This window comes from Heteronotia binoei, chromosome 2 (assembly GCF_032191835.1).
Source record: "Heteronotia binoei isolate CCM8104 ecotype False Entrance Well chromosome 2, APGP_CSIRO_Hbin_v1, whole genome shotgun sequence".
NCBI classification, from domain to species: domain Eukaryota; kingdom Metazoa; phylum Chordata; class Lepidosauria; order Squamata; family Gekkonidae; genus Heteronotia; species Heteronotia binoei.
Window position 1 is genome coordinate 57381977 of NC_083224.1, and position 25450 is coordinate 57407426.

General features: G+C 42.2%; 1 protein-coding gene across 1 annotated transcript in view; it reads left to right on the plus strand.

Annotated features, from left to right (window-relative positions):
- Positions 1 to 25299, plus strand: part of LOC132566235 (arf-GAP with SH3 domain, ANK repeat and PH domain-containing protein 2-like) — a 56175-nt gene extending 30876 nt beyond the window's left edge. The window contains exons 12-28 of the mRNA XM_060231058.1: positions 287 to 374; positions 1845 to 1893; positions 3107 to 3270; positions 5937 to 6070; positions 6587 to 6678; positions 9281 to 9470; positions 10652 to 10737; positions 11594 to 11709; positions 13470 to 13537; positions 14756 to 14863; positions 16094 to 16331; positions 17437 to 17595; positions 22358 to 22421; positions 22988 to 23034; positions 23655 to 23782; positions 24502 to 24624; positions 25130 to 25299. Coding sequence (XP_060087041.1) covers positions 287 to 374; positions 1845 to 1893; positions 3107 to 3270; positions 5937 to 6070; positions 6587 to 6678; positions 9281 to 9470; positions 10652 to 10737; positions 11594 to 11709; positions 13470 to 13537; positions 14756 to 14863; positions 16094 to 16331; positions 17437 to 17595; positions 22358 to 22421; positions 22988 to 23034; positions 23655 to 23782; positions 24502 to 24624; positions 25130 to 25204 — 1929 coding nt within the window. The 3' untranslated portion in view covers positions 25205 to 25299. The remainder of the gene's footprint in view (positions 1 to 286; positions 375 to 1844; positions 1894 to 3106; positions 3271 to 5936; positions 6071 to 6586; positions 6679 to 9280; positions 9471 to 10651; positions 10738 to 11593; positions 11710 to 13469; positions 13538 to 14755; positions 14864 to 16093; positions 16332 to 17436; positions 17596 to 22357; positions 22422 to 22987; positions 23035 to 23654; positions 23783 to 24501; positions 24625 to 25129) is intronic.
- The last annotated feature ends 151 nt before the right edge of the window (positions 25300 to 25450 follow it).

Below are 25450 nucleotides of genomic sequence, written 5' to 3' on the forward strand. Positions count from 1 at the left end.
TATTGAGAAACTGATGAATCAGAGAAGAAAAAGCTGAATGTTGTACAATTTGTATATTCTTCTATGATATGGAAGACTTTCAAAAAAGAACTAAACATAATAAAAACTGAAAATTAAACTGAAAATTAAATGAAGGGTAACTGTCACCTCTGCCCTGTGGTTGTATATTTGAAAGAATGTCCACTTTGATTCAGTTGCTTACTTCAAAGTAAGTGTGCATGGGGATGTAGCCAGACACTCCTAAATCACATTCTTTCTCCCCTCTTTTTTTTTTTTTACCAACTAGCTAAATCGCCCTCCAGTGAAGCTAAATTTGCTCACTTGCCAAGTGAAGCCAAACATGGATGACAGGAAATGTTTTGATCTTATTTCACGTAAGTCCCTATCAATTTATTTACATTTCTGTTTTCTTAGGAAGAGTTTGATAGAGCAGCAGGCTTCTATGACGCTTCACAAGTTGGGTAAAAACTAAAGATCCTTGAAGTGGTGTAGAGTTTAGCAGGTGGTATCTTAAAGTGCGGCTGTTATTTGTGTTATTATTCTGGGTCCCCAAATGGTCTGTAAAAATTGAGGTCACATCTGTAATAAACACAAAATAGTACTGTTATCAAATGCTGTGTAAAGCTGAGGATCACATTTGTGGTATCATATGTTACATTATCTGAATGAAATATAATCTACTGTTAAGTCTGTGCCTGCATTTGTCAGAGTTACCAGTTTCTAAGAAACCAGGCTGTACAATTTCTAGGAATTCATGTTGAAATTTGAAATAGCCAATAACAAAATAGCATCAGCCCCAGACATTTGTTGTCTTGCTATGACAAGTCTGTACTAGCTTGGCCTTATGACCTATAAAGGAAAAGTATCTCAGCCCTCAACATGTTTTTCTGTCTTTCCATATCACATTGTGCCAGCTGGAACTGCATTCCTGTGCGTTCCTGCTCAAAAAAAGTCCTGGATGTCATGCAGAAGTGACATCATGCCGCACACATTGTGCAGCAACACTCTAGCATCTTTGCTAGTTTTTACCAAAATGCTAGAGTAACATCCCATGATGTCCCCAGTGTGATGACATCACTTCCACATGATGTCGTTGTGCCAATTATATAATGCACAGTGATATCACCCCGCCCTCCCCACTGCTTTCCAAAGGATTTCCCACCCACCCCCACCAGCCAGGTAAGTAGAGGAGCTTAGATTTCTAACTTGGTAACAGCTGCTTCAAGCTGTAGATCTCCAGGACCTTACAAACTATCTGTCCTTTACATGCAGTTAAAAACAATGGTTCGTACTAATTTTGTTTGTACAGTTTGCTTGTACTAATAAAGCCTGAGTAGCTAGACTTCCCATCTAATTTAATTTATCAAGGGGCCCTGAGGTAAGAAGTCTTTCAGATTTCCCTGGACACCAACAAGATGGTTAAGTGTTGAACATTATGGAATCAGCTGAGTATGAAAATTTTTAGTGCTGGAGTTAGAAACTTACGGACCTGTGTTGAAATAATTATTCAGCCATGAATCTTAATAGGGACATTGACCAGTTGCTTTCAGTCTCACCTGCCTCTCAGGCCTGTTAAGAGGATAAAGAAGAGAATCCCATGTATGCCACCTGAGCTCTTTGAAGAATATGTATTTAATTAATAGTAGTGAAGTGACTTTCATTTTGTGATACACGCAGATGCCAGTTATGAGAAAGGATGCTGTTATTGCGCAGAATGGCACTACTGGCTGTTTAGTTCAGCCATTATTTTATTTAGTTATCTAGATTTTTTTTCATATGTGGGCATATTTCTGGTATATTATTTTCTAAACTGCTATTTTTTCAAACTTACCTTCCCCCAACAGATAACCGGACATATCACTTCTTGGCAGAAGATGACCAGGAATGTGCTGTGTAAGTGCTGGGGAGTTAGAGGGGGGGAAATTACCATCAAGTCATGGCTGAGTTATGGCAACCTTGCATGGGGTTTTCAAGGCAATAAATGTTCAGAGATGGCTTGCTATTGCCTGCCGCTGCATAGCAACCCTGGAATTCCTAACCAAATATTAACCAGGGCTGACCCTTCTTAGCTTCCAAGATCTTGACAAGATCAGGCTAGCCCAGGCTGACTTGCAGAGCTGAAATGAGTATTCGAAAGGCTTTTCCCTTGCTTGGAGGGGAGGTGTTGTTGTTGAGCATGTGTTTTGCTCCCCTTTGTGGCCAATTTGATATTACATCAATATATGTCTGACATAAAAATCTGTAGTTTAAATCCGCAGGGAAATATGCCAGACATAAATTACTGTAATATCAAATCGACCACTAGAAGGGGAAAACACATGCAGAACAAAAAAGAAACCCTAAAGCAACAAGAACACACAAGAGAGGAAAATGAGAATGTGGAAAAGCCCTAAAGCATCTCTCATCCAGAACTGCAATCATATCTGCACAACTTGTGACTCACCAGGGAAATGCAGTGGCCCAGCCACCCAGCAAGTATAGCAACCCACCAGGGGCTTAATAAAGATAACCTTATTGCATGAAACTGCTCAACCCAGCACTTTTCAGAATCAGAACTATCATTTATTGCCATGGGAGACTAGCATAGTATGGCTGGTGGATTATATTCAGTTTATATTACTCCTCCTGAGATTTTACACCATCTTTTAATTATGTTGTTGGTTTATTTATTATGTATTTTATATCATTATATATTTTATTGTATTTATTATAGTCCTATATTAGAAATGCTAATGTTAGAATTGTTTAAATGTTTTTATCAAGGATGTCACCCGCTCTGAGCCTGGTTACAAGGGAGAGTGGGATACAAATCCAATAAGAAATAAATAGTAATAATAATTGATGAAGACATGAAGCTGCCTTATATTGAATCAGACCATTGGGTCCATTAAAGTCAGTATTGTCTACTCAGACTGGCAGTGGCTTTCCAAGATCACAGGCAGAGGTCTTTCATATCACCTACTGCCAGATCATTTAACTGGAGATACTGGGGATTGAACCTGGGACCTCCTGCATGCCAAGCAGATGCTCTACCACTGAGCCACAGCCCCTTGCACATTGTTTCAGGTTGTTATTTATCTGATGATAGTTTCCTCCTACATTGCAGATGGATCTCTGTCCTCAGCAACAGTAAAGAAGAGGCCCTGAATGTGGCATTCAAACAGTCACCAGGCCGAGATGGAAGCAGTATGGAGGACCTAACTGGAGCAATTATTGAGGAGATAAAGCGCATGCCAGGAAACAGCATGTGCTGCGACTGCTCAGCATCAGGTATAAAAGTAGATGTTAGTTAATCCACTCTCCCCACAACTGTCTTGGTATACAGCAAACAAAGATGTCCAGTGACCAGACTGTAGAAATATCAACAATTCATGCCATGCAGGTTTCATATGTTGCCTAACAGTTTGGCTTCAACTGTGCCTTCTGCTGTTTGATCTATAATACAACCAAATGAACAAAAATAGAATATAATTAACTAATGCACCATGCAGGGCTTTTTTTGAGCAGGAATGCACAGGAACGCAGTTCCGGCTAGTTTGGCATCAGGGGTGGGTGGGTGGCCTAATATGCAAATGAGTTCCTGCAAATGAGTTCCTACATAAAGTATTTCAAAACAATGTCTGTCTCTTCATGCTTTTCTTCTGAAAACTGGTGCTTTAAATTTTGCTGTTTACTACTGAAAGATCTGGTTGGACTATATGCCTCTCTGATGAAGATTCATTTAGAAATGATGTCACAGGTCGACAGTTTTCATTAGAGGCTTGGGCACGTCCATTCCATCCAGAACTCAGAGATATCAACATATGAAGAGACATACATTGTTTTGAAATATTGTATTGGGACTTCAGAAGATCAGCACCAGCAATTTCATAGATATTGGATATTGGAATTTTGCAAGACTGTATTTTGTTGAGGTTGAAATAAATTATATATTTTGGATTTGAAAGGATACACACATTGGAAATTGCTTTTATGTGCATGTCAATACATAGTGCATTAGTTAATTATATTCACTTTTTTAATTCATTTGGTTGTGTTATCTACACAGTGAATCTCTCCTGCTTGTAACCTTTATTTGACCCATAATGACAGAAAAGACCAATTCTGTACAGGAAATTCTCCGGCCAGGATCCTGCTGAAGTCTCTTTGTTATCCTTTCAGTCAGCAGCCTCCCATTGCTACACCCTGCCCTGGAGGTCTGCAATACCTATAAGGAACTTTAAGCTTTTACAAAGTTACAATCCACATCAGATTCCCAATTTATTATGTATTTTAATCTCCCCATCCTTCTGAAGGATTCTGCCAGGCCTGTAGCCAGGAATTTTTTGCCCAGGGGACAAATGTTTTTGCTTGTGGGGCAGCCATGATGTGTCTGTACAGGAGACACAAAGTCACAACAAAAAACTTCTAGGGGAAATATCTCTAAGCATATATGGAGTGCTTTCTGCAAAACAGCAGCCTTTGTGTTTGGGCATGTGCAAAGTGCTCTTGACTTTTGCCTAGGAGGATGACATTCTAGGCAGCTGACTTTGTTTGCAAAGCCTTTTTGTTTTAATAAGAACATAAGAGAAGCCATGTTAGATCAGGCCAATGGCCCATCCAGTCCAACACTCTGGGCGTTTTCGCACTGACCTTCAAGTGGCGCGACCACCTCTTCACACCGGAGGATCTGCCCGGATTTCGCACAAGAAGCGCCGGCGCACCCAAAAGAGCCGGCTACTTCCGTCGCGAAACCCGCTCAAACGTTTTCCTGCTTCTTGGCGGTTTCTGTTTGAGCGGGTTTCGCGACGGAAGTAACCGGCTCTTTTGGGTGCGCCGGCGCTTCTTGTGCGAAATCCGGGCAGATCCTCCAGTGTGAAGAGGGTGGTCGCGCTACTTGAAGGTCAGTGCGAAAACGCCCTCTGTGTCACACAGTAGCAAAAATCCCCAGGTGGGGGCAGGGAATCCCCTGGTTTAGAGGCCCTCCCCCCACTTTTGGGTCATCAGAAAGCTGGGGGGGGATGTCTGATGGGCATTCCATTATACCTATGGAGATTGATTCCCATGGGGTATAATGGATAATTGATTTGTGGGTATCTGGGGCTCTTGGGAGGCTAGTTTATGAGGTAGAGGATCCAAATTTACAGCATAGCATCTGGGGTGCCTCCTCAAAACACCCCCCAAGTTTCAGAAAGATTTGACCAGGGGGTCAAATTCTATGAGCCCCCAAAGAAGGTACCCCTATCCTTTATTATTTCCAAATGGAGGGAAGGCATTTAAAAGGCATGCAATCCCTTTAAATGTGATGGCAAGAACTACTTTCGGAGTTCAGTCATGCTTGTCACATCCTTGCTCCTAGCTCCACCCCCAAAGTTCCCAGCCATTTCTTGAGTTAGACTTGGCAACCCTAGCCTTGACTGGGTTTTGGCTGATTAATTAATAGCCTCAGTCTTGCCTCCAAGATGCATTTAAGGGAGCCCAGCACGTATTTGTACTTACAGCTCCATTCAATCAGCTTATCTGGGCATTTTCCCCTTATCCTGGAAAATGGACGTTTAAAACTCACCTCTCTCTTTGCAGACATATTTCCTCCTCCTAGAGGGGCAGAAATGGCAAGGCCCTTCCCTCCTCCCAAATATCTCTTGTCTTTTCCTAGAAGTAGCAGCTCTAAGGGTTTATTTAACCCTTAGGTGCAACCCCAATCAGGGCTAGTGTGGAGGATCAGGGCTTGTGGAGTGGATTCAGGCCTGTAGCAATAGAGGGGGAAATGCCACACCAATGAGCATTGTTCCTCCTTCCCATCCTGTTCAGCAACCTGGCACCAAATTTCAAGGCCCTGACTAATTTTTGAGAGGTATGAGAGGTTTAGGTAAAGACATAAAGATTATGCGTCATGCTGTCAATAAATTTTGGCAAGGTGGAGCATAACCATATTCATGTGTTTTCTGACTTCACAGACCCAGCATGGCTCTCCATTAATTTAGGAATTCTGATCTGCATTGAATGTTCTGGGATTCATCGGGAGATGGGTGTCCACCACTCACGCATTCAGTCACTAGCCTTGGATAAGCTGTCAACCTCAGAGCTTCTGGTAAGGAGTTGATGGTGCATTCTTCCTTCAGATTTCAGGACAGCATTTCCCCTTTCTGGTGCAAGTAGGATTACCAGATCTGGATTCCTGGAGATCTGGGGTGGAGCCTGGGGAGAGTGAATTTTTATGGAAGAGAGATCAGCAGAGATGTGATGCCATAGAGTCTGCCTTCTGCTGTAGAGGAACTGATCTATGTAGTCTGGAGTTTGCCTGGAGGCTGGCAAACCTAGATGCAAATGATTAATTTTCTTTGTTTTATTGCTCTCTGAGGCAGCATTTCTGTAAGCATTCCCGTGTTTCTCATTTTTTGTCCTGCTGATTCTATCAATATCTATTCTATTTCTACTTAATATGTATGTTCCATGGCCTAACCTCTCCTAGCCCAATTTCCACATCTATGGTTTCTTCTGTCCCTTCCTATGCAATGTAAAATTTTAAGACATTGATAACAGAGTTGTTAGTGCTGACAAAACTAACATTTTCATCATATTAAACTTTAATCTCTCTTTTTTGCAGTTGGCTAAGAATATTGGAAACGCTAGATTTAATGACATACTAGAAGCCAACCTATCCAGTTCATCTCCAAAGCCTACCACTGACGGTGCTATGTAAATGATATTTCTCTTCCTTATTATGATTGTGTGTATGTGTATCAGCATCCCCAAACCTAGATTTAAAAACAGTTGCTTTGGTGGCATCTTAGGGACTATCTTATTTATTGTGGCATAGATTTTTGTACAGATTATTAATCAACTGTAAGAAATTTATCATTTTAACTTGCACTTCCTCCAAAGAGCTGCCACAGGAGGTGGTGGCGGCTACAAGCATAGACAGATTCAAGAGGGGAATGGATAAGCATATGAAGCAGAGGTCCATCAGTGGCTATTAGCCACAGCTTATCCTTGGAACTCTCTGTCTGGGGCAGTGATGCTCTGTATTCTGGTGCCTGGGTGGGGGCATAGTGGAAGGGCTTCTAGCCCCACTGGTGGACCTCTTGATGGCACTTGGTTTTTTTGGCCACTGTGTGACACAGAGTGTTGGACTGGATGGGCCATTGGCCTGATCCAACATGGCTTATCTAGGGATGTTCTCTTCATGTTTTGTAATACTGTTGCAAATATTAGTAATTTTGTCATCATAGCTTTGAGGTTGCATTTGTTTGCAATTCTGTGGTGACTTCTCTTTTTGTTTAACTATCCCCAGCTGGGGGCAGGGGAGCCCCTGGTTTGGAAGCCCCCCCACACACACACTTCAGGGTTATCAAAAGTCTGGGAAGGGAGGACATGTCTACTGGACAATCCATTATGCCCTATGGAGACTGATGCTGGGGCATAATGGAGAATTGATCTGTGGGTTTCTGGGGCTTGTAGAGGAGGCTGTTTTCCAAGGTAAAGGCACCAATTTTTTAGCATAGCATCTGGTGCCTCTCCTCAAAAAATCTGCCAAGTTTAAAAAAAATTGGACCAGGGGGTCCAATTCAGTGAGCTCCAAAAGAAGATGCCCCATCCCCCATTATTTCCAATAAAGGGAAGACATTTAAAAGGAATGCTTCCCTTTAAATGTGATAGCCAGAACTCCCTTCAGATTTCAGTCATGCTTGTCACACTCTTGCTCCTGGCTCCACCCATAAAGTCCCCAGATATTTCCTAAATCAGACCTGGCAACCCTAATCTTAGGCCAGTATGTATGAAAACAGATTCAAGTGGATAGCCATGTTTGTCTGAAGCAACAGAACAAATTTTGAGTCCAGTGGTCCCTTTAAGATGAACAAAGTTAAATTCTGGGTATAAGGTTTCATGTGCATGCACACTTCCACAGATACATTGGAACTGTCTAACTCAAATCTTACATATAGGTAGAGAGAGGGTGGAGGGGTTAGTTACCGAGAAGAGCTAGTTAGTTTAGTTTAGTTTACTTTATTTGATTTATATCCCACCCTCCCCACCGAAGCAGGCTCAGGGCAACTCACAAACATAATAGAATAACAATTAAAACAGTTAAAATAAACATTAAAATAAACAATTTAAAACAGTTTAAACCATTTGGTGTTAATTCTGTATGGATTAGGATGGCATTCAGTGTTCTTGGACATCCAGTTGGATCTAATATACTGGCGGTGGTCATCATTCAGTTAAAAGCTAACTGAAATAATATTGTCTTGCAAGCCTTGCAGAACTGGGCAAGGTCCCACAAGGCTCTGACCTCTTCTGGCAGTTGGTTCCATCAGTGGGGAGCAGTGATGGAGAAGGCACTTTCTCTAGTTGTTTTCAGTTAGAGTCCAGCTGCATAGGTAACTGGGTAATAAGTATAGCTGAGATTGGGTTAAAGCAGTTATTAAAACCTGTGAATGGAAGCAAATTAGCATGCAAATACAAAAGTTAACAAATAGATGTAAAGACTAAGTTAGTTATCCATTTTATCCTTACCGTTGTGATAAAAATGTACAAAATTATAAAAAGTTGTGCAAATAATGTTTCTATTCATAGAAATGAATAGCTTCAGCAATGAATAGAAAAGGAAAAAACAGCATCATAGAAAAGCTGGGGCAGGGCTAGGGGAGCATGAGAGGAAAGTAAATAAATATTCTCTGGCCTTAGGCATTTGTTGACTAAGGAATCATCACTATTGTCAGCTTCAATCTAGGTGAATGTCAGCAAAGGGTTCATTGAAGTTTCAAAATGATCAGACTTGTCTTTGTTCAAAAACTAAGCTTCATTTATTGATTACAACAATGCTACTCTCTACACAGGTTCTTTGAAACTGATAACGAGTAAAGAAAGGTATTGGCATTTATGGACATACATCAAAGCATTGGGGTTTTAAATCACTTCTCATAATAAAGTTGCAGTCTGTCTTTTGGAAGTGCCCAGTTCACACGCCTCTTATCTCCCACATATGCAAACTGTATCTTCCTCCCGTGGTGTCCTTGCTCGGCTCCAGCAGGCGCCTGAGAAGCGGCCGAGCATTTTTGCACTTCAAAGACCTCGCTGGCCTTTGGCACATCAATCACCTCCTCCTTCCCCCCTTTCACATTCTACAATGGCACTAGTGTTAGTAGGCAAAGATTCACATGGTTAGCTAGCAGTAAATAAACATTTCAAACAGCAGAGTTAGCTTCAATGGAACACAAGCTGACAGTGAATTTGAACTCCCTGGAAGCTGTGATTTTGTATCTGGGTTCACTGTGTCCTTCTTTTTGTACCATTCCAGGACTCTTCGGAAGGACTTCATCATTTCCAAATATGTTTATAGGAAATATGCTGGTCAGAAAATCACAGGGAGCTCAACAGCTAGGCTGAAGGAACTTCAGGATGCCATCAAAGGGAAGGATATATTTGTCTTGCTTCAGGCATATGCTGAAAAGATAGATTTAAGTGAGCGTCTTTTGGAGCCCAGACAGGTAAGGCCTCCCTCTTCCATGAGTAGCCAAATACCTATACTATTTACCAGAAGTAACACCAGTGGAACAAGGTAGAGCATGACCGATTTCGCACTCAACGCCGCTCTCACACTCATCTTCTCTGTGTGGTTTCCTTCCAATTTCCCATTATATGCCCCGAGGCTGCAGCAAGGATTGGCATTTTCGCACAGCAAATAGAAACTGCTAAAATCCAGTTTCTGTTTGCTGTGCAAAAACGCTGCTCCTTGCTGCAGCTCTGGGGCAGATAGTGGGAAATCGGAAGGAAGCCGCACTGAGAAGACAAACGTGAGAGCAGCGAAAGGTGAGTGCAAAATTGATCCGAGACACATCATAAATAAAACTGTAATTGATGAAATCTGCAAGAAGGCATTGGTTCCAAAACTGTACATTAAAGGAGAATGGCAAACTTGAATATGATTGTCTTGGCCATTTGGTAATTGTTGAAGGCTACCTGCTTTTATTATAAGGGTTCCTCTTTATACTACTTTTACTTTATTTCCCCCAGTGTCTGGTGTCTTCTTTAGTGCTTTTCTGCAATGTTTATATTGCCTAAATTTGAACAACAAATTGATTACCACTATTTACTAATAACAGTAACTTTTGACTATCCTCCAGCTCCAATGTGTACCGTAATGATGAAGTAATAAGGCTCAGAATTCAAGGTCAATCTGTATTGAATGTGTACTTCCCTGATCCCTTTCCCTGATTTTTTAAAAATACAAAGCAGCTTTGGTTGAGGAAGGGACTAGCATGGAGGAAAAGGCTGATTTTTAACCCCTACTGGTTGATTATCTGCTCAGATTTGTATTTGCAAACTACTTACCAATTTCCTCACAGGCAGGAAACAACTTGAGAAGGACAATTTTGTTGAGGCACATGACTGGCAGGGAAAGGATTCTTTATTGTTATGCCAATAAAGGTTTTTGGAACTGAATTGAAAGGATTCAACAGTCCTTTCTCTCCTCACACCCGCTCTACTTTCTAAAAAACTGGGGGAAAGAAGAGATAAATTGTAGCCTACATGTTCCTAGGCAGATGCTCTCCTTAGAGTAAAACTTCCCTGGACAATAAGAACATAAGAACATATCTTATATTCAAGGAAACATGAAAATCCTTTTGTACAGTCCCTTTATGTTTGTTTGTTTGTTTGTTGCTGAAAGGAACCGGGAGAAACGCTCCTTCATTTGGCAGTTCTCATGTGTGACCGAACCTCTTTGCATATTGTAGATTTTCTGGTGCAGAACAGGTAAGATGACTCCACAAGCTTGCCAGACGAATTTCATGATTTATTAACTTCATTTATCATCTGTTTTTCTTGCTAAGATTCAGAGTAGCTGTATTTGCTGTTTTTCTTGATGCGTTTGCTGGAAAGAAATGAGAGAAGGCAAGTGATAGGTTCTGGACCAACAGCACTGGGGACAAGAGTTCTCCCTTTGACACAGCAGGATTAAATTTTCAACATAGTCCCAATATATCTTTGCAACAAGGACTGTCCCTCCTGATGCAATAGTTTTTTGGACTGAGGAAACCTTACCTTCTTGCCAGAACATGGAGCTCCTTTCAGCCTCTCTATTGCCCTCCCTTGTAGAATTTAATTATGTCTGTTCCTCCAACAAAGCTCAGAATTCTACTGCCTGGTAGAATACTAGCTTTGTATTTTAGTACGTGTGCAAGATCCTCCTGTTATTTTGCATCTGTTTTTTCGTATCATTTGATAACTCACAGCTCAGTGTGTGAACTGATTCCATTGAAAAGCTTTGTGCTTAAGGTGATATGAAAATAGTGGGTTGAATCCTGCCCCAAGTCAAGAGTCTGACAATCCCGATTGAGCATGTGCAGCTTGCTGTGGCATATTTCAAGACGTCTGTAGAATGAGAAAGAAAGAGTGTTAGGCACTCTTGCTTCAGGGTGGGCAGGAGTGGCAGAAGATAATGACCAAAGAGGCAGGGGCTACCACCTGGTGTCACCACCTCATGTCACCTCTTTATAGAGTCAGCCCTGACTCTGCAGCATTTTTAGTATCTACCAGAGAAAGCAGATCACCAGGTTGCCTCTCTGCAAAAAGAATTTGCCCACATGGCTAATAATTCTCTCTCATTCAGTGGGAACCTGTTGAAGCAAACATCTAAAGGAAACACTCCTCTTCATTACTGCAGTCTTCATAATAAACCAGAATGCATTAAACTCCTTCTGCGAGCTAAAGCCAATATTATGATCAGTAAGTGGCTATCAATTTTTTAAAAAATTATTTAGAAGTGGAAAAACCTGGTTACTTAGATTCTTATCATCCTATTTCACTGCATCATCCGACAAAGCAATACAAGGATCTACAGAGCTCAGGTTTTGCTTTCTGATCCTTAAGTGGTATAATTAGCAAAGGAGCAGAGTCCTGTCCACTCATTGAAAATGTCAAGACAGTGTGTGATTGCAATAAAAAAAGGCCAATGCCATGCTGGGAATTATTAGGAAGGGAATTGAAAACAAATCAGCCAGTATCATAATGCCCCTGAATGAATCGATGGTGTGGCCTCATTTGGAATACTGTGTACAATGCTGGTCACTGCACCTCAAAAAAGATATTGTAGCATCTGAAAAAATGCAGAAAAGGGCAACTAGAATGATTAAAGGGTTGGAATACTTTCCCTATGAAGAAAGGTTAAAATCAGTGCCGAATTAAACCCTGTGGAGGCCCCAAGGTAGTCAAAATCTTGGGCCCCCCTCACAAATTTTCTCAGAATCAGAGTGTTCGGCCTGCCGCCTGCTGCCCTTGCTGCAGCCACCTTCTTGCTGACTGTGTGGGCAGGCTGAAGGGCTGCAAGCAGGGGGGGAAATGGGGGGAAGCTGGTCCGGGGTCCCTAAAGGCATGGGGGCCCCTAGGCCAGTGCCTACTTGGCCTAATTGTCAGAGCTGGATCTAGGGGGGGTGGGGGGCGCTGATAGAGGAGGGGGGGCGCCAAATTGGGTATGGAGTCCATTGTATTCTATGGGACCATAACATAGAATGGCCCATAAGGGGATGCCATTTTTTGATTTTGCGCCCCCCTCAAAAAACCTGTAGATCCGGTCCTGCTAATTGTTAATCCAGCCCTGGTTAAAATGCTTAGAGCTCTTTAGCTTGGAGAAGCGTTGACTGAGGGGTGACATGATACAGGTTTATGAGATTATGCATGGGATAAAGAAGGTAGAGAAAGAAGTCCTTTTCTCCCTTTCTCACAGTATGAAAACTCATGGACATTCAATGAAATGCTGAGCAGTTGGGCTAGAACTGATAAAAGGAAGTACTTCTTCACTCAAAGGGTGATTAACAATGGAATTCACTGCCACAGGAAGCGGTGGTGGCTACAAGCATAGACAGCTTCAAGAGGGGATTGGATAAGCATATGGAGCAGAGGTCCATCAGTGGCTATTAGCCACAGCTTATCTTTGGAACTCTCTGTCTGGGGCAGTGATGCTCTGTATTCTTGGTGCTTGGGGGGGGGGGCACAGTGGGAGGGTTCTAATGTCCTGGCCCCACTGGTGGACTTCCTGATGGCACTTGGGGTTTTTTGGCCACTGTGTGACACAGTGTTAGACTGGATGGACCATTGGCCTGATCCAACACGGCTTCTCTTATGTTCTTATGTAGATAAAGGACGGGTAGAGTCCCATGTCATGATTATCTTCCTTTGGCTTTTTCCTTTGCTCACACTTCTTATTTAGGATTCAAAGCACCTGTGTGCCAATATGAAAAGCATGCTTCAAAATTTAACTCAAATGGACTGTCTGTAAAATGTAGGTCTCACCTAGTGCAATCTTAGGTAGAGTTACTCCATTGATTTCAGTGGACTTTGTCTGGAAAAATTCTGCCCAGGACTACACTGTAACTGCACCAGTGTCCTACTTTGATCCAAAACAAATTGTCAGTATGATTACCGCAAGTAAACTGCATCTGTAACAGTTATCAGATATCACAAAAACTAATATTGACATTTCTCAACAGCTAATGAAGCTGGAGATACAGCCCTTGACATAGCTAGGAAGATGAATTATGCTGTGTGTGAAGATCTGGTAAGAGATTAGATGTTTTTCATACCTCTGAAGTATGCTGGGACCATAAAGTAGTTGTTTTTCTAGATTTGGATGAAGCTGTGTTCCAGGGTCCAAATATAACTGGGTAGGAGGAAGGCAACATTCAGGTGCTTCAGATGGCCTATCTTTTCAGAAGCAGCACTAAAGAACTATTGTTGACCATTGTTCTCATGTTCACCAGCCATGGTCTCCAGAGCAAATTCAACTTCTATATGCATGTAACATTTCGAATTGTATCCTGGAAACCAGAAGTATTGTCCGCCTTAGTGAAATCAACATGTACATATTTTGATGTGGTGGTTGTGGGACCCTGTAGGATAAGCCCATAAAGATTAACAGTCTCTTCACCCAGATCCAAAGCCCAGAGAATATTCAAAACATATGGATGCATGAGATGAATTGCACAAATTAATATCTCTCTCTCTCTCAAAGGTGATGATTAAGGATGGGCACAGACTGGTTTTTTTGTAGTTCATGGTTTGTGGCTGAACCACAAACTGAACCGCAAACCAACAAGTTGGTTTGCAGACCGAATCAGCTTATATTAGTTCATGACCCCTTGTGCTCCATGATACTTCTTGGTGGGAGCAGAAAGCAGGAGTTGGAACAGCTTGGAGCCATATAACCCTCTGCTTTCTGCTCACCACTACTTTTGAAAGGGAGCAGAAAGCGGGGATTTAAATGGCTTAGAGCCATTTAAACCAAACAGCTGAGTGGTGGGAGCAGAAAGCAGGGGTTTAAATGGCTCTGATCCATTTAAATCCCTGCTTTCTGCTCCCCACTGCTAAGCTGTTTTTCATGAACATCAGGAAGCAGGGGTTTAAATGGCTCAGAGCCATTTAAACCCCTGCTTTCTGCTCTACGTTCACCTCCACAAACTGTCTTAAAATTCATGAACATCTTTTTGACCTGTGAACCGGCCAAAATTTGTCACTAACTTTTTTTTGTGAGCCGGTTCATGCCCTTCTCTAGATCTAATTTACTAATTCAATGTTCCATCAAGGAATAGTTTCTGGCATTGAGATTATAACTGTGGGAACTGCTTCTGCCTGGCCTTTGAGACTTCCCATTTCCCAAATGTAAGCCCAGTAGAGATCTTGATGGAAAATAACTAGTGCAGGTTTTGGGGATTGCTTTGGAACATCCCCTACAAACTCCAAGATCATGAGCTGAGCTGAGGTCATCTCTTTATTTCAGCTATTTCAGGCTCAAAATGATCAGTTCAACATGCGTGCTCATGTGGAATATGAGTGGCGGCTGGGCCAAGAAGACATTTATGAAAGTGATGATGATCTGGATGAAAAGGTAAGAGCCCAGCACTTCAGACCAATATATTTTTGTGGGCTGAAATTTATCCATTGTTTTCCATTTCTCAGAGCAGAATCAGCAACTTTCCAACACATGACTGATCCTATAAAGTTGGATGACTGTTCTGGTAGAATTCCATGAACATTGCAAAATTGTATAAACATTTCTGCAAACTGAAAGGATCTCAAGCATTTTGTGCAGATGGCTCAAGGCCACAGTAATTGAAAGAGCTAAGTGCATTTAGGCTAACTGAATCCACTGGGTTTCTTTAAGAATTGTTTAGACTGTGCTATGTTGAGGTTCATAAATTTCTTCCAAAGACTGCAGGAGTGAAGATCTAGTCACCAGGTAGGAAAACTCCTGAGAACACACAGCTGAGGATTTTCTTTCTTTGAGATAGTCACTTTTATTATTGAAAAGTAGGATGATGAGTAAGATACTTGTAAGGTGCTTTAAATGTACTATGAGTTGGTCATGCTCCTTAATGAAATACTCATTCACTATTTCTGCAGCTGGTTGGTCAACTACCTGTTTTACATTAAATGCCTCTTTTTCTTGTGTATTTTTTACAAAGTTACAAGATTCAGTTTGAGCTGTACTTCTCCCTTATATATGGATAAGTCTCTGGACAGTTTAAACCTCTGTTTTCTCCAAATCTTCAATGCCACAAAAATCTTGCTATTGAATGGCTGCTTAAGAAATTTAAAAGACAAAACTTGGTCCATAATAACTAATATTTGCTGATCAGTCCTGAAAAAACTTCAGCCACCAAACTATTTGTGTCTTTTAGCAAATACTTTAGACTTGGATCCAAGAGACTGACATTTAGTTTTCAGAAAATCAGGCATTGACTCTTGTGCTTAGTCCCGTTATTTGACATGACCACAGAAGAGGGAAAGATTTCTTTCTTCTCTGTGTTTTGTGTGCATACAGCTAAATATACTTTCCATATTTAGCAACAGTCTACCACTGAATCCTAGGTGGTGGGTCAAGCAATGATGGAGGGCTGTTCCTTTCATTACCCAGTTTGCAAACCTCCCAGAAATTTCTGTCTGGTCATTGCTGGGAACACAATACTAGACTAGAGGAATCGTTACTTCGACCTAGCAGTACATTATATTGCATTCTGTATCCTGTGTCTGTCCTCTTCACTAGATAATTTCTTATACTTGCAAACTGCTTTTTCCCAGCATGCTGTTAATATAGTCTATTTCTTATTTGTTTCAGCTTAGTCCTGTAAACAAAGATCGAATCCTGCGACCTCAAAGCTGCTATAATCCAGCAGGAACAGCCTCTCAGCTGTGGAGAAATACCCCTGAATTTTCAAAGGGAGCCAGTCCAGGACGGAAGGAAAAATATAATGACATGTATGCTGTCCCACATGTTTCTGCCTTTAATGCAAAAGCAGCCTCCCCTGTCTCTGCTTGTACTGGCCCACCTCTGCCACTACGCAGTGTACCCAGAGGTAAGATTGCCCCATGGGTCAATAACATAAGCATCAAAGCCAAGCCATCCATAGACATAAGAACATAAGAGAAGCCATGTTGGAGCAGGTCAGTGGTCCATCCAATCCATCATTGCGGGGTAATACAGTGACCAAAACTGAGGTGCCCTCGGAAGGTCCATCAGCAGGGCCAGAACACCAGAAGCCCTCCCATTGTTGTCCTCTAAGCACCTCCCACTTTTGCCCCCCAAGACAAAGCAGGGATCTCTACATACTTAAGGAACATGTAGAGGAATATGGCTGTTCAAACATTTTCTTTAAGCAGAAAAATATAACCACAAGGAAAAGGGGGAAAAAACCCTCTCGTAATGGCCTGATGAGGACTAAATATGATCTAGGAAGCATGGAATGTTGAGGGAAGTTAAGAATCAGTTAAAGGAGGGTAGAGGAAATTAGCCTAGAAGGAGGATTTCATGAGCCGAGTGAGCTTCTCAATTTATTTCTCCCATCCTGCAATTTGTGATGGGATATAAGAAAGAATATTATCAATTAATTTATTTTAAAGCCCTATATGGCCAGGATCCTGCATATGCCCCAGCAAGCACTTCGGTCCGTGTCTCAAAACCTGTTGACAGTCCCCAGCGTCAGAGAAGCCAGGCTTAAGTCAACTAGAGCCAGGGCCTTTTCCGTTGCTGCACCTAGCTGGTGGAATGAACTTCCGGAGGAGGTTAGGGTCCTGCGAGAGTTTCTACAGTTCCACAGGGCCTGTAAAACAGCACTCTTCCACCATGTTTTCTCATAACAGTAACATATAGCAACGGATTAGGCCCATAAATCTAAACATTACTCTGGATTTCTCTTACCACCTGTGACATCCCTGGGTCCTCTTTGGAACACCTAATACTGACCAGCTCACCATCTGCTATCACTGAAATTCTAATTGTCTGTATGAATTATTGCACTAGCACCTATTGAGATTGATGTTTTAATAATTGTTTTATGTCTTATTTTTATACTTTTATCTTGTTTGGTCATTGTTTGACCCTAACATGTGAGCCGCCCTGAGCCTGCCTTTGGCGGGAAGGGTGGGATATAAATAAAATAAAATAAATAATAATTTTTTCAGCACCCAGCTTCCCACCTCCATTGCCCCCTGTGAGCCAGGCAGCTTTTCCTACAGATACAGGATCTAGGAAGATTCTACCACCACCTCTGACTATTCGACATAAAAGAACCTCCTCAGAGCCTTCCCCCTGTACACCAATGAACACCAGTCCGACTGAAGGTACGTGAAGTCACTGGGTTAACTGAGTTGTTTAGAACATTACCGTACTTGGGAGGAACATGAAACATAGGAAGTTGTTTATTACACATCAGACCAGTGAGCCATCTTGCTGGGTACTCTGGCAACAGGCCTTCATCAGAGATCTCTCCCTGCCAGGGCCAGATCTAGGGGGGGGAGGGGGCAGAGGGGGGTGCTTGCCCCAGACGCTACCGGCGGAGAGGGCGCCAAATTGGGTATGTGTCAAGCATGGTGAAATTCCATTGATAATTGATTGTTAATGGAGTCCATTCTATTCTATGGGCCCATAAGGTAGAATGTAGATCCAGTCCTGCTCCCTGCCATGGGATTCTAAAAACCGAGTGCCCAGTGAGATTTTGGCCTCAAAAACCGTTCTTGTAAATATTCTGGAACATCCTGATTTTGTGGTGGACAATATCTTGTAAACCCCCCAAAGTGAGATAAGTTAGGAGATGGTGCATTGAAATCTTAATACTGGTTGTGGAGAAACGCGATTTTAATCCATGTTGGTGCTTCCTTGGGAGGGATCGCTAAACTGCCAAGCAGGCTTGGGCCTAGCCTTCCCCTCCTCCCCCCCTCCCTTCCAGAGCCAAACCAACAACTCTAGGGGGAAAGTCTCCTAGAGAGGCAGGAAGTTCTTTTGTTCTCTGCATGTGAGTTAGGAGGAGGAGTTTTTCAGTTCTCAGCTGCAGCTCGAAGGAAGAGGTTGCCAGAGTGGGAGCTCCTGCCTGTCCATGCGGCCTATTCAAAAGAAAATGAGGCCTCCAGGCAGTAAGACAAAGTAAGTCATCCAAAAGGGCAGGGCATGTTTAGATCAGGGCCAGCAGGATGCGTTTATAATCAACTTTTCTTTGTTATGCTGTGTGCTGTGCGGGTGCTGTGCTAACTTTTTAAATGCAACTGTTTTTGTTTTGTTTTTCTTTCCCTTTCTTTTTCTCTTGTAAATAAATATTTTTTTCTGGTTTAAATGCTGGCAGTCAAACTCTGTACCACATAGATCCCCAACCGCTTTAGACCACGCTGTTTTATAAAGGGGGCCCCGGGCAAGGGGGAAGGCATGCAGTTGGATAAGGTGCCAATCCTCCAGGGGTGCCCCAAAGAAGTGCTGAGGTCTCTGTGAAACCCAAGTACAGGGTGGCAGAGGACCTTGAGGCCTGGCCTCATAGCTGGAGAGGGGGATTGGGAGTCCTGATCCTCTCAATCTGAACCCCTAGACTGAGCAGGTGGTGGCAGCGAGCCCAAGGGGCAGGAGGAGAAATAGCTCCCTCCAGGAGTTGGCGACTCAATAGGGAGCTGACGGGACCGGGTCTGAAGGCAGAATCGGGCCGGTTCCGTCACACTGGTCAAAACATTAATAGATTCAGTTCATCATGTTAAATCACTCTGAAAAGGCTACCTCAGGATGAGGTTAGTATCTCAGTCTTATGGCTCTATCATTAGTTTGGCTCTATCAGTGAGGGCCAAACTACTCATGATATTGGAGTTCTGTGACTAGAACTTCAGATGGATTGGTTGGCCTTTAAAAGGAGCCTGTGGAGCCCAATATAGAGGGCCATCATGCAGGAGAATTGGATTGTTCTAAATCTTGGAAAGTAAAAAGCTAAGTATCTATATTGTACATTTTATTTATATACAAAAGGGGGACTGTCAAGAACTTGCAACTGGCATCTCATCTCCCACTATTTCCTCTTCCCATTCCCTGAAAGCCCCAATAGCCTCTCCTATTTCCCTACTTTCTCTCCTTCCCACCCACCCACCCTCCTGCTCTTTATCTGCCTTCCCCCATTTTCAGCTACATTTTTTTTCATGTATACCATCTTTCTTCCCAATGGGAGCCAAAAGCAGATATAATTTAGTTCGTTTATACCACATCTTTGTATACAGTGGGGATCCAAAGAAACTTATGTTATTCTCCTCTCCTCCATTTCACTCTCACAAAAACCCTGTGAGGTAGTTAGGCTGAGAATGTCTAACTAGCCCAGAGTCACCCAATAAGCTTCCATGGCAGTTGTCATCAGGACCTGAGTCTTCCAGTCTGCAGTCTGAAACTCTGGTTTTCATGGAGTGATGCTGTTGAACAAGCAGCCAGTCCTGAGTGAGTCATACTCACTTGGCTTGGTGGTTGTTGCCTAGGGGTTGCCAACTCTGGGTTGGGCAATTCCTGGAGAGTTTGGAGCAAAGCCTGGGAAAGCTTGAGTTTCTGGAGGGTAGGGACCTTAGCAGGGTATAATGCCATAAAGTTCAGCCCATCAAAGCAGCCATTTTCTCCAAAGGAAATGATCTCTGTAGTCTGAAGATCAGTTGTAATTCTGGGAGTTCTCCAGGTCCCACCCAGAGATTGGTAACCCATTTTGCCTGTCACAGTAAGTCCTCCCTCAAAGGCCAAAATAGCCCTGGGAAAGGCCCTATCCCGCCCCCCCCCCTTGCCTGTTACTTACAGAAACTGTTGTTAAGGCTGGTAATACTGTTGTGATCCCTTAGTGATGGCCACAGAGGGCATCCATTTCTTAGAATATAAGAACATAAGAGAAGCCATTTTGGATCAGGCCAATGGCCCATCCAATCCAACACTCTGTGTCACACAGTGGCCAAAAAAAATCTCCAACTGCCATCAGGAAATTCACAAGTGGGGCTAGAAGCCCTTCCACTCCCCCCCCCACCACAAACACTAAGAATACAGGGCATCACTGTCCCAGACAGTTCCAATAATATGCTGTGGCTAATAGCCACTGATGGACCTCTGCTCCATATATTTATACAATCCCCTCTTGAAGCTGGCTATGCTTGTAGCCGCCTCCACCTCTTGTGGCAGTGAATTCCGCATGTTAATCACCCTTTGGGTGAAGAAGTACTTTTTATCTGTTCTAACCCGACTGCTCAGCAATTTCATTGAATGCCCACGAGTTCTTGTATTGTGAGAAAGGGAGAAAAGTACTTCTTTCTCTACTTTGTCCATCCCATGCATAATCGTGTAAACCTCTATCATGTCACCCCGCAGTCAACGTTTCTCCAAGCTAAAGAGCCCCAAGCGTTTTAACCTTTCTTCATAGGGAAAGTGTTCCAACCCTTTAATCATTCTAGTTGCCCTTTTCTGGACTTTTTCCAATGCTATAATATCCTTTTTGAGGTGCAGTGACCAGAATTGTACACAGTATTTCAAATGAGACCGCACCATCGATTTATACAGGGACATTATGATACTGGCTGATTTGTTTTCAATTCCCTTCCTAATAACTCCCAGCATGGCGTTGGCCTTTTTTATTGCAATCACACACTGTCTTGACATTTTCAGTGAGATCTCTCTCTTGGTCAGTCTCTGCCAGTTCACACCCCATCAACTTGTATTTGTAGCTGGGATTTTTGGCCCCAATGTGCATTACCGTTTTGACTGTTGTAAGCCGCCCTGAGCCACTTGTTGGGAAGGGCGGGATAGAAGTCATTAAATAAATAAATAACTCTCTATTTATACAAATGGTGAAATCAATAACGTTATGGTCACTGCTCCCAAGCGGTGCAATCACTTTTACATCTCTCACCAGGTCTTGGCCATTACTTAGGACCAAATCCAGGATCGCCCCACCCCTGGTAGGTTCTATGACCATCTGCTCCATAGCACAGTCATTGAGAGGATCTAGAAACTCAATCTCTTTCTCTCGACCAGAACACATATTGACCCAATCAGTCTGCGGGTAGTTAAAATCACCTATTATGACACAGTTTTTACATTTAGCCACTATCTTTTATCCTCTCATCATATTATAATCGTCCTCTACTTTTTGATTTGGTTGGCAATAACAAACAAAAGTTAAATTTCCTTTTGGGACCTCTGTTTGACCCAAAACATTTCTAGAAGGAAATCTAATTCTCTGACCTCAGTCTTACTAGTCTGTATACCCTCTCTGACATACAGAGCCACCCCACCTCCAACCCCTCCCTCCCTATCCTTCCGCAGATTTGGCCACACTGGGAATTAGATATATTGAGAATAATTTGTGCTGTTCCTTTCTCCATTAAACTAGCTGAGGTGGGCTGTTTCTTATTAGGGAAACTATGTGTGGGTGGGTAGAGGTTAAAATCTCCCCTCTCAAGAGATAAGGCCCTTATCCAGTTTTGGTGAAACTGCAGTGTCACATAGTTTGGCCCTTAATCTCAGTATGTGTAGTGCTTTAGACTTCCCTGTGACCTAGGTGCAGAGGGTACCCTTAGTAGTCTTTCAGTGATGTTTCTAAGCCATCCAAAATGGAAAGGATATACTCAACCTTCTTCCTGTGAAACCACAAAGAGATGTTATTTTCAATCTCATACAACACAGATTGTTTGGCATCTTGTTTTGAATTGTTGGCTGTTTTAAAATTAAATATACACTACACAATTACACAAAAATAGTCTGGTGAAGACCTACTTGAATCAGAGTTTAGTTGCCAATCTGTAGTTTGTGGTAACTCTTTTTAGATGCACTTTTTGTTCTGTTCATTTTTCTGTATATTTACACATTATTGGTACATTGAATGCTGTTTACAATAGTATGCTTGTCATAGTTATTCATATTGTGAGTTCAGGTGATGTTTTCCATTTGCAATTTACAATACGCCCCTATTTTTAATAGCTTCCTGTACTGGTATATTTTGTTTTAGATTCACAATAGTGCCATTTCATCATTTAAATTATTGTCTCTCTTCATGAACTAGATTTAGGCTGGTAAGTTTCTGTTTATAATCAGTACAATAGTGTTGCCTCTTATTAGATTCTAGATCATTATCTCCACCAAGACGCCAGTCTCCAGATGGAGCCTCTCCTAAGAGTTTAAGGTAAGGATTATGTTTGTTTAAGTGAGAAGGAACTAGCTGGTGCCCTGCTCTTTGGGGACTGGAGAGGGGGGTATCTTTCTGTGTACTTCCAACTGAAAAGCAGATAATGGGGTTTTAACATATGAAGTTTAAATCCATTCTTCTGTCATTAATATTTTGGCACTCCTACCTGAGATAATAGGAGAGTATACTGATCACATTCCCACCCCCATAAGTGTGGTTGCCGTTTTGTGTAAGTAAGGGCATACATGTATTTTCCAGCTTCAGTATGCACAAACACATGCCCTCAAAAATCAGGCTTTCCAACTTTGTATATCAAAGCTGAAAAATATGCATGCTGCCATAATTCACATAAAGTGGCAGCTACACTTATTGAGAGGATTCCTCAAGTGTAATCTCCTTACACATGGTTGAACAGCCTGAATTGTAACAATACCTACAGCAGCAAAAAAAAAAGGTGTCACTATGAATGTCTTTCTTCCACTCACTAGTCAGCTTGTATGAGGATCTGAATGGTAGTAGTGATTTATGCACCTATGGGTTATCAAATTATTTTTCCCCTTTAGCTCTGAGTCTTCTGATGTTCCTGAAAGGATGGATTCCTGGAAGAAATGTAAGACTGTTTTTAGTACTAAAAACATGCAGGCATGACTCCATTGTACTTAGGGACCAAGATATTTTCCCTGATGATAGTACTTCTGTTGCACAGAAGTGGCATTTTGGACCACTCAAAATTGCTATGTTTTGTTGCCAGAAAATTCTTGCTCCCATAAGCACTGTGTGAGCTCAGAGTCTCAGATTCCTATTGATGGACTGCGCTTATGGCAATTATGGGGAAGGTGACTGACTGATGCCATTTTGTGGCTCTTTTAAAAAGTTGTTAATTTTTTAATATTTTGAGGTAGCTTTGCTGGCGTTTGTCCCACTATACCATTGAGGCGCACCACATTCAATAAACATACAAAGAAAGAGCAAGCACCAATAAAGCTGCTTCCCTTGTTCCATTCTCATCATTTCATACATCCTTGTTTCCATTCAATGCCTTTTTGAAGCTGTGCATGTCCCCCCTTGTTAAAAAAAAGCCTCCCTACTCTTGATTGCACGGAGAGAGGGTTGCATATTATCTCTCCCCCCTCTAGTGTTGTCATCATTTATTCATGCATTTATTTATTCTTGAGAACCATTCAGAAGTTCCCATGAAGATGTCACTTTACAGATATGTTTATATTGCAGCTTCCTTGAAGAAAGCAGACACACTTACAGGGACAAACCAACAGACTAGAGAAAGCCGTTGGGATTCTTCCCTCTCACCTGAACCATCAGATGATCTTCCACCACCCCTGCCCAGAAGGGCAAGTTTAGTATGTTCATGTTTCTTTTGCCCTAACCATGTACTTCCACTTTTCCTACTCCTTTCAATATGCTATTCGCTTTGGATTACCTATCATCTACTTAAGTTATCTCTTTTCCCTGTTTGAGGACTCCTTGAGATACAGTATTCAGGTTAACAGTAATGTATACGGTATGGAGGTCAAATTCTTGTAGAAAGCTGGCTTTGAATTATGCTTCTTTATCCTTCTTCTTGCCCTTGGTGTATTCATCCATTCTTACCACTGTATCACACAAAAGTTACAGCTGGTCAATGTGCTGGCTTTACAATGGCTCTTGACATTCCTGGAATGAATCTCTTCCTCCTGACTGCCCATATGCAAAAATCAGAACCCACAAAGGAAGCTGGGGCCATTACATAGAGAGTTTCCCTGTTGTTTGTTATTACTGGCCATCATTTATGTGGATCAGGGCTCAAAATACTCATTACGTGATGGCTACAACCCACATGGTAAGATCTTCATGATAAATGGTGCTTCATTGATTAAACTGATGTTAATATATTATTTTAAATATTATTTATTTACTATTTAGTTCAGCTTGCTATGGGCATATGATGAGAATGATGAAGAATATCTCAGATATGTGCTAAACTATGCACAATCCTTTCATGCCATAAGGTTTGTGGTTGTATGACAGTCTTGTGAACAATGTCTAGGACTTGACACTATTTTCTGGTGCTGATTTTCAGAGTAAGACATGTCTTCGTCGGGTCAGAGCCCTTTATGACTGCCGGGCTGACCATGAAGATGAGCTAACCTTCCAAGCTGGAGAAATAATCATAGTAGATGGGCAGGAGGATTCAAACTGGTGGGTAAGTGAGTTTGAATTCTCTGCTGTATAGTTACTGAGACTGATTCCTCACCAGCAGTTGCTCCGCCCTGAAGCTTCTGCTTGAGCTGACTCAAGTGATTGATTCCCCACCAGCTGCTTCATGGGCGCCTTTTGATCCGTGGCTACCTCCCATTCCCCTCGCAGTGACTGGATCTGATTTTTTTGAGATCTGGTCACTGTGAGGGGAATGGGAGGTAGCTGTGGATCAGAAGGTGCCTGCACAGCAACTTGTGGGGAGTTGATCACTTGAGCCAGCTCAAGCAGAAGCCCGGGGGTGGATTGACTGCCAGTGATGAATCAGTCTTAGTTTTTCATCTGTGCATTGAACATTATCTCATCTCATCCTACCTAAGCAGAGAATTATATAACACTTCCGATTGTGCAATTTGGTGCTTTGCAGTGTTTGCACTCATTGTGCAATTAACATGCTAATTCTACAGTTCTTTTTATTTTTCTTAGTATCTCTTTCTCTCTCTTTTAAACAGTGTGGCTGGATTGAAGGGCAGCCTCAGAGGAAAGGTGTCTTCCCAGCACCATTTGTTCACCTATTACATGAATAGAACATCCATACAAGTTCCTCCCATGCGCAGGATTTTTATACTGTCAGCAATGCTCATGCCCACAGATCTTACAGTCAGCAGGATGGTATGCTGAACCATAAACCAGAATGCTATCATGAGGTGCAATCCACATCATCACTATTTTGGCAAAATATCAATTAATTTCAGAAATGTCAGTAAAACAGCATTGTTCTCAAAGTGTATCATCTGCTGAAAGTACTCACTGGCCTCGTTCATGCACACTGG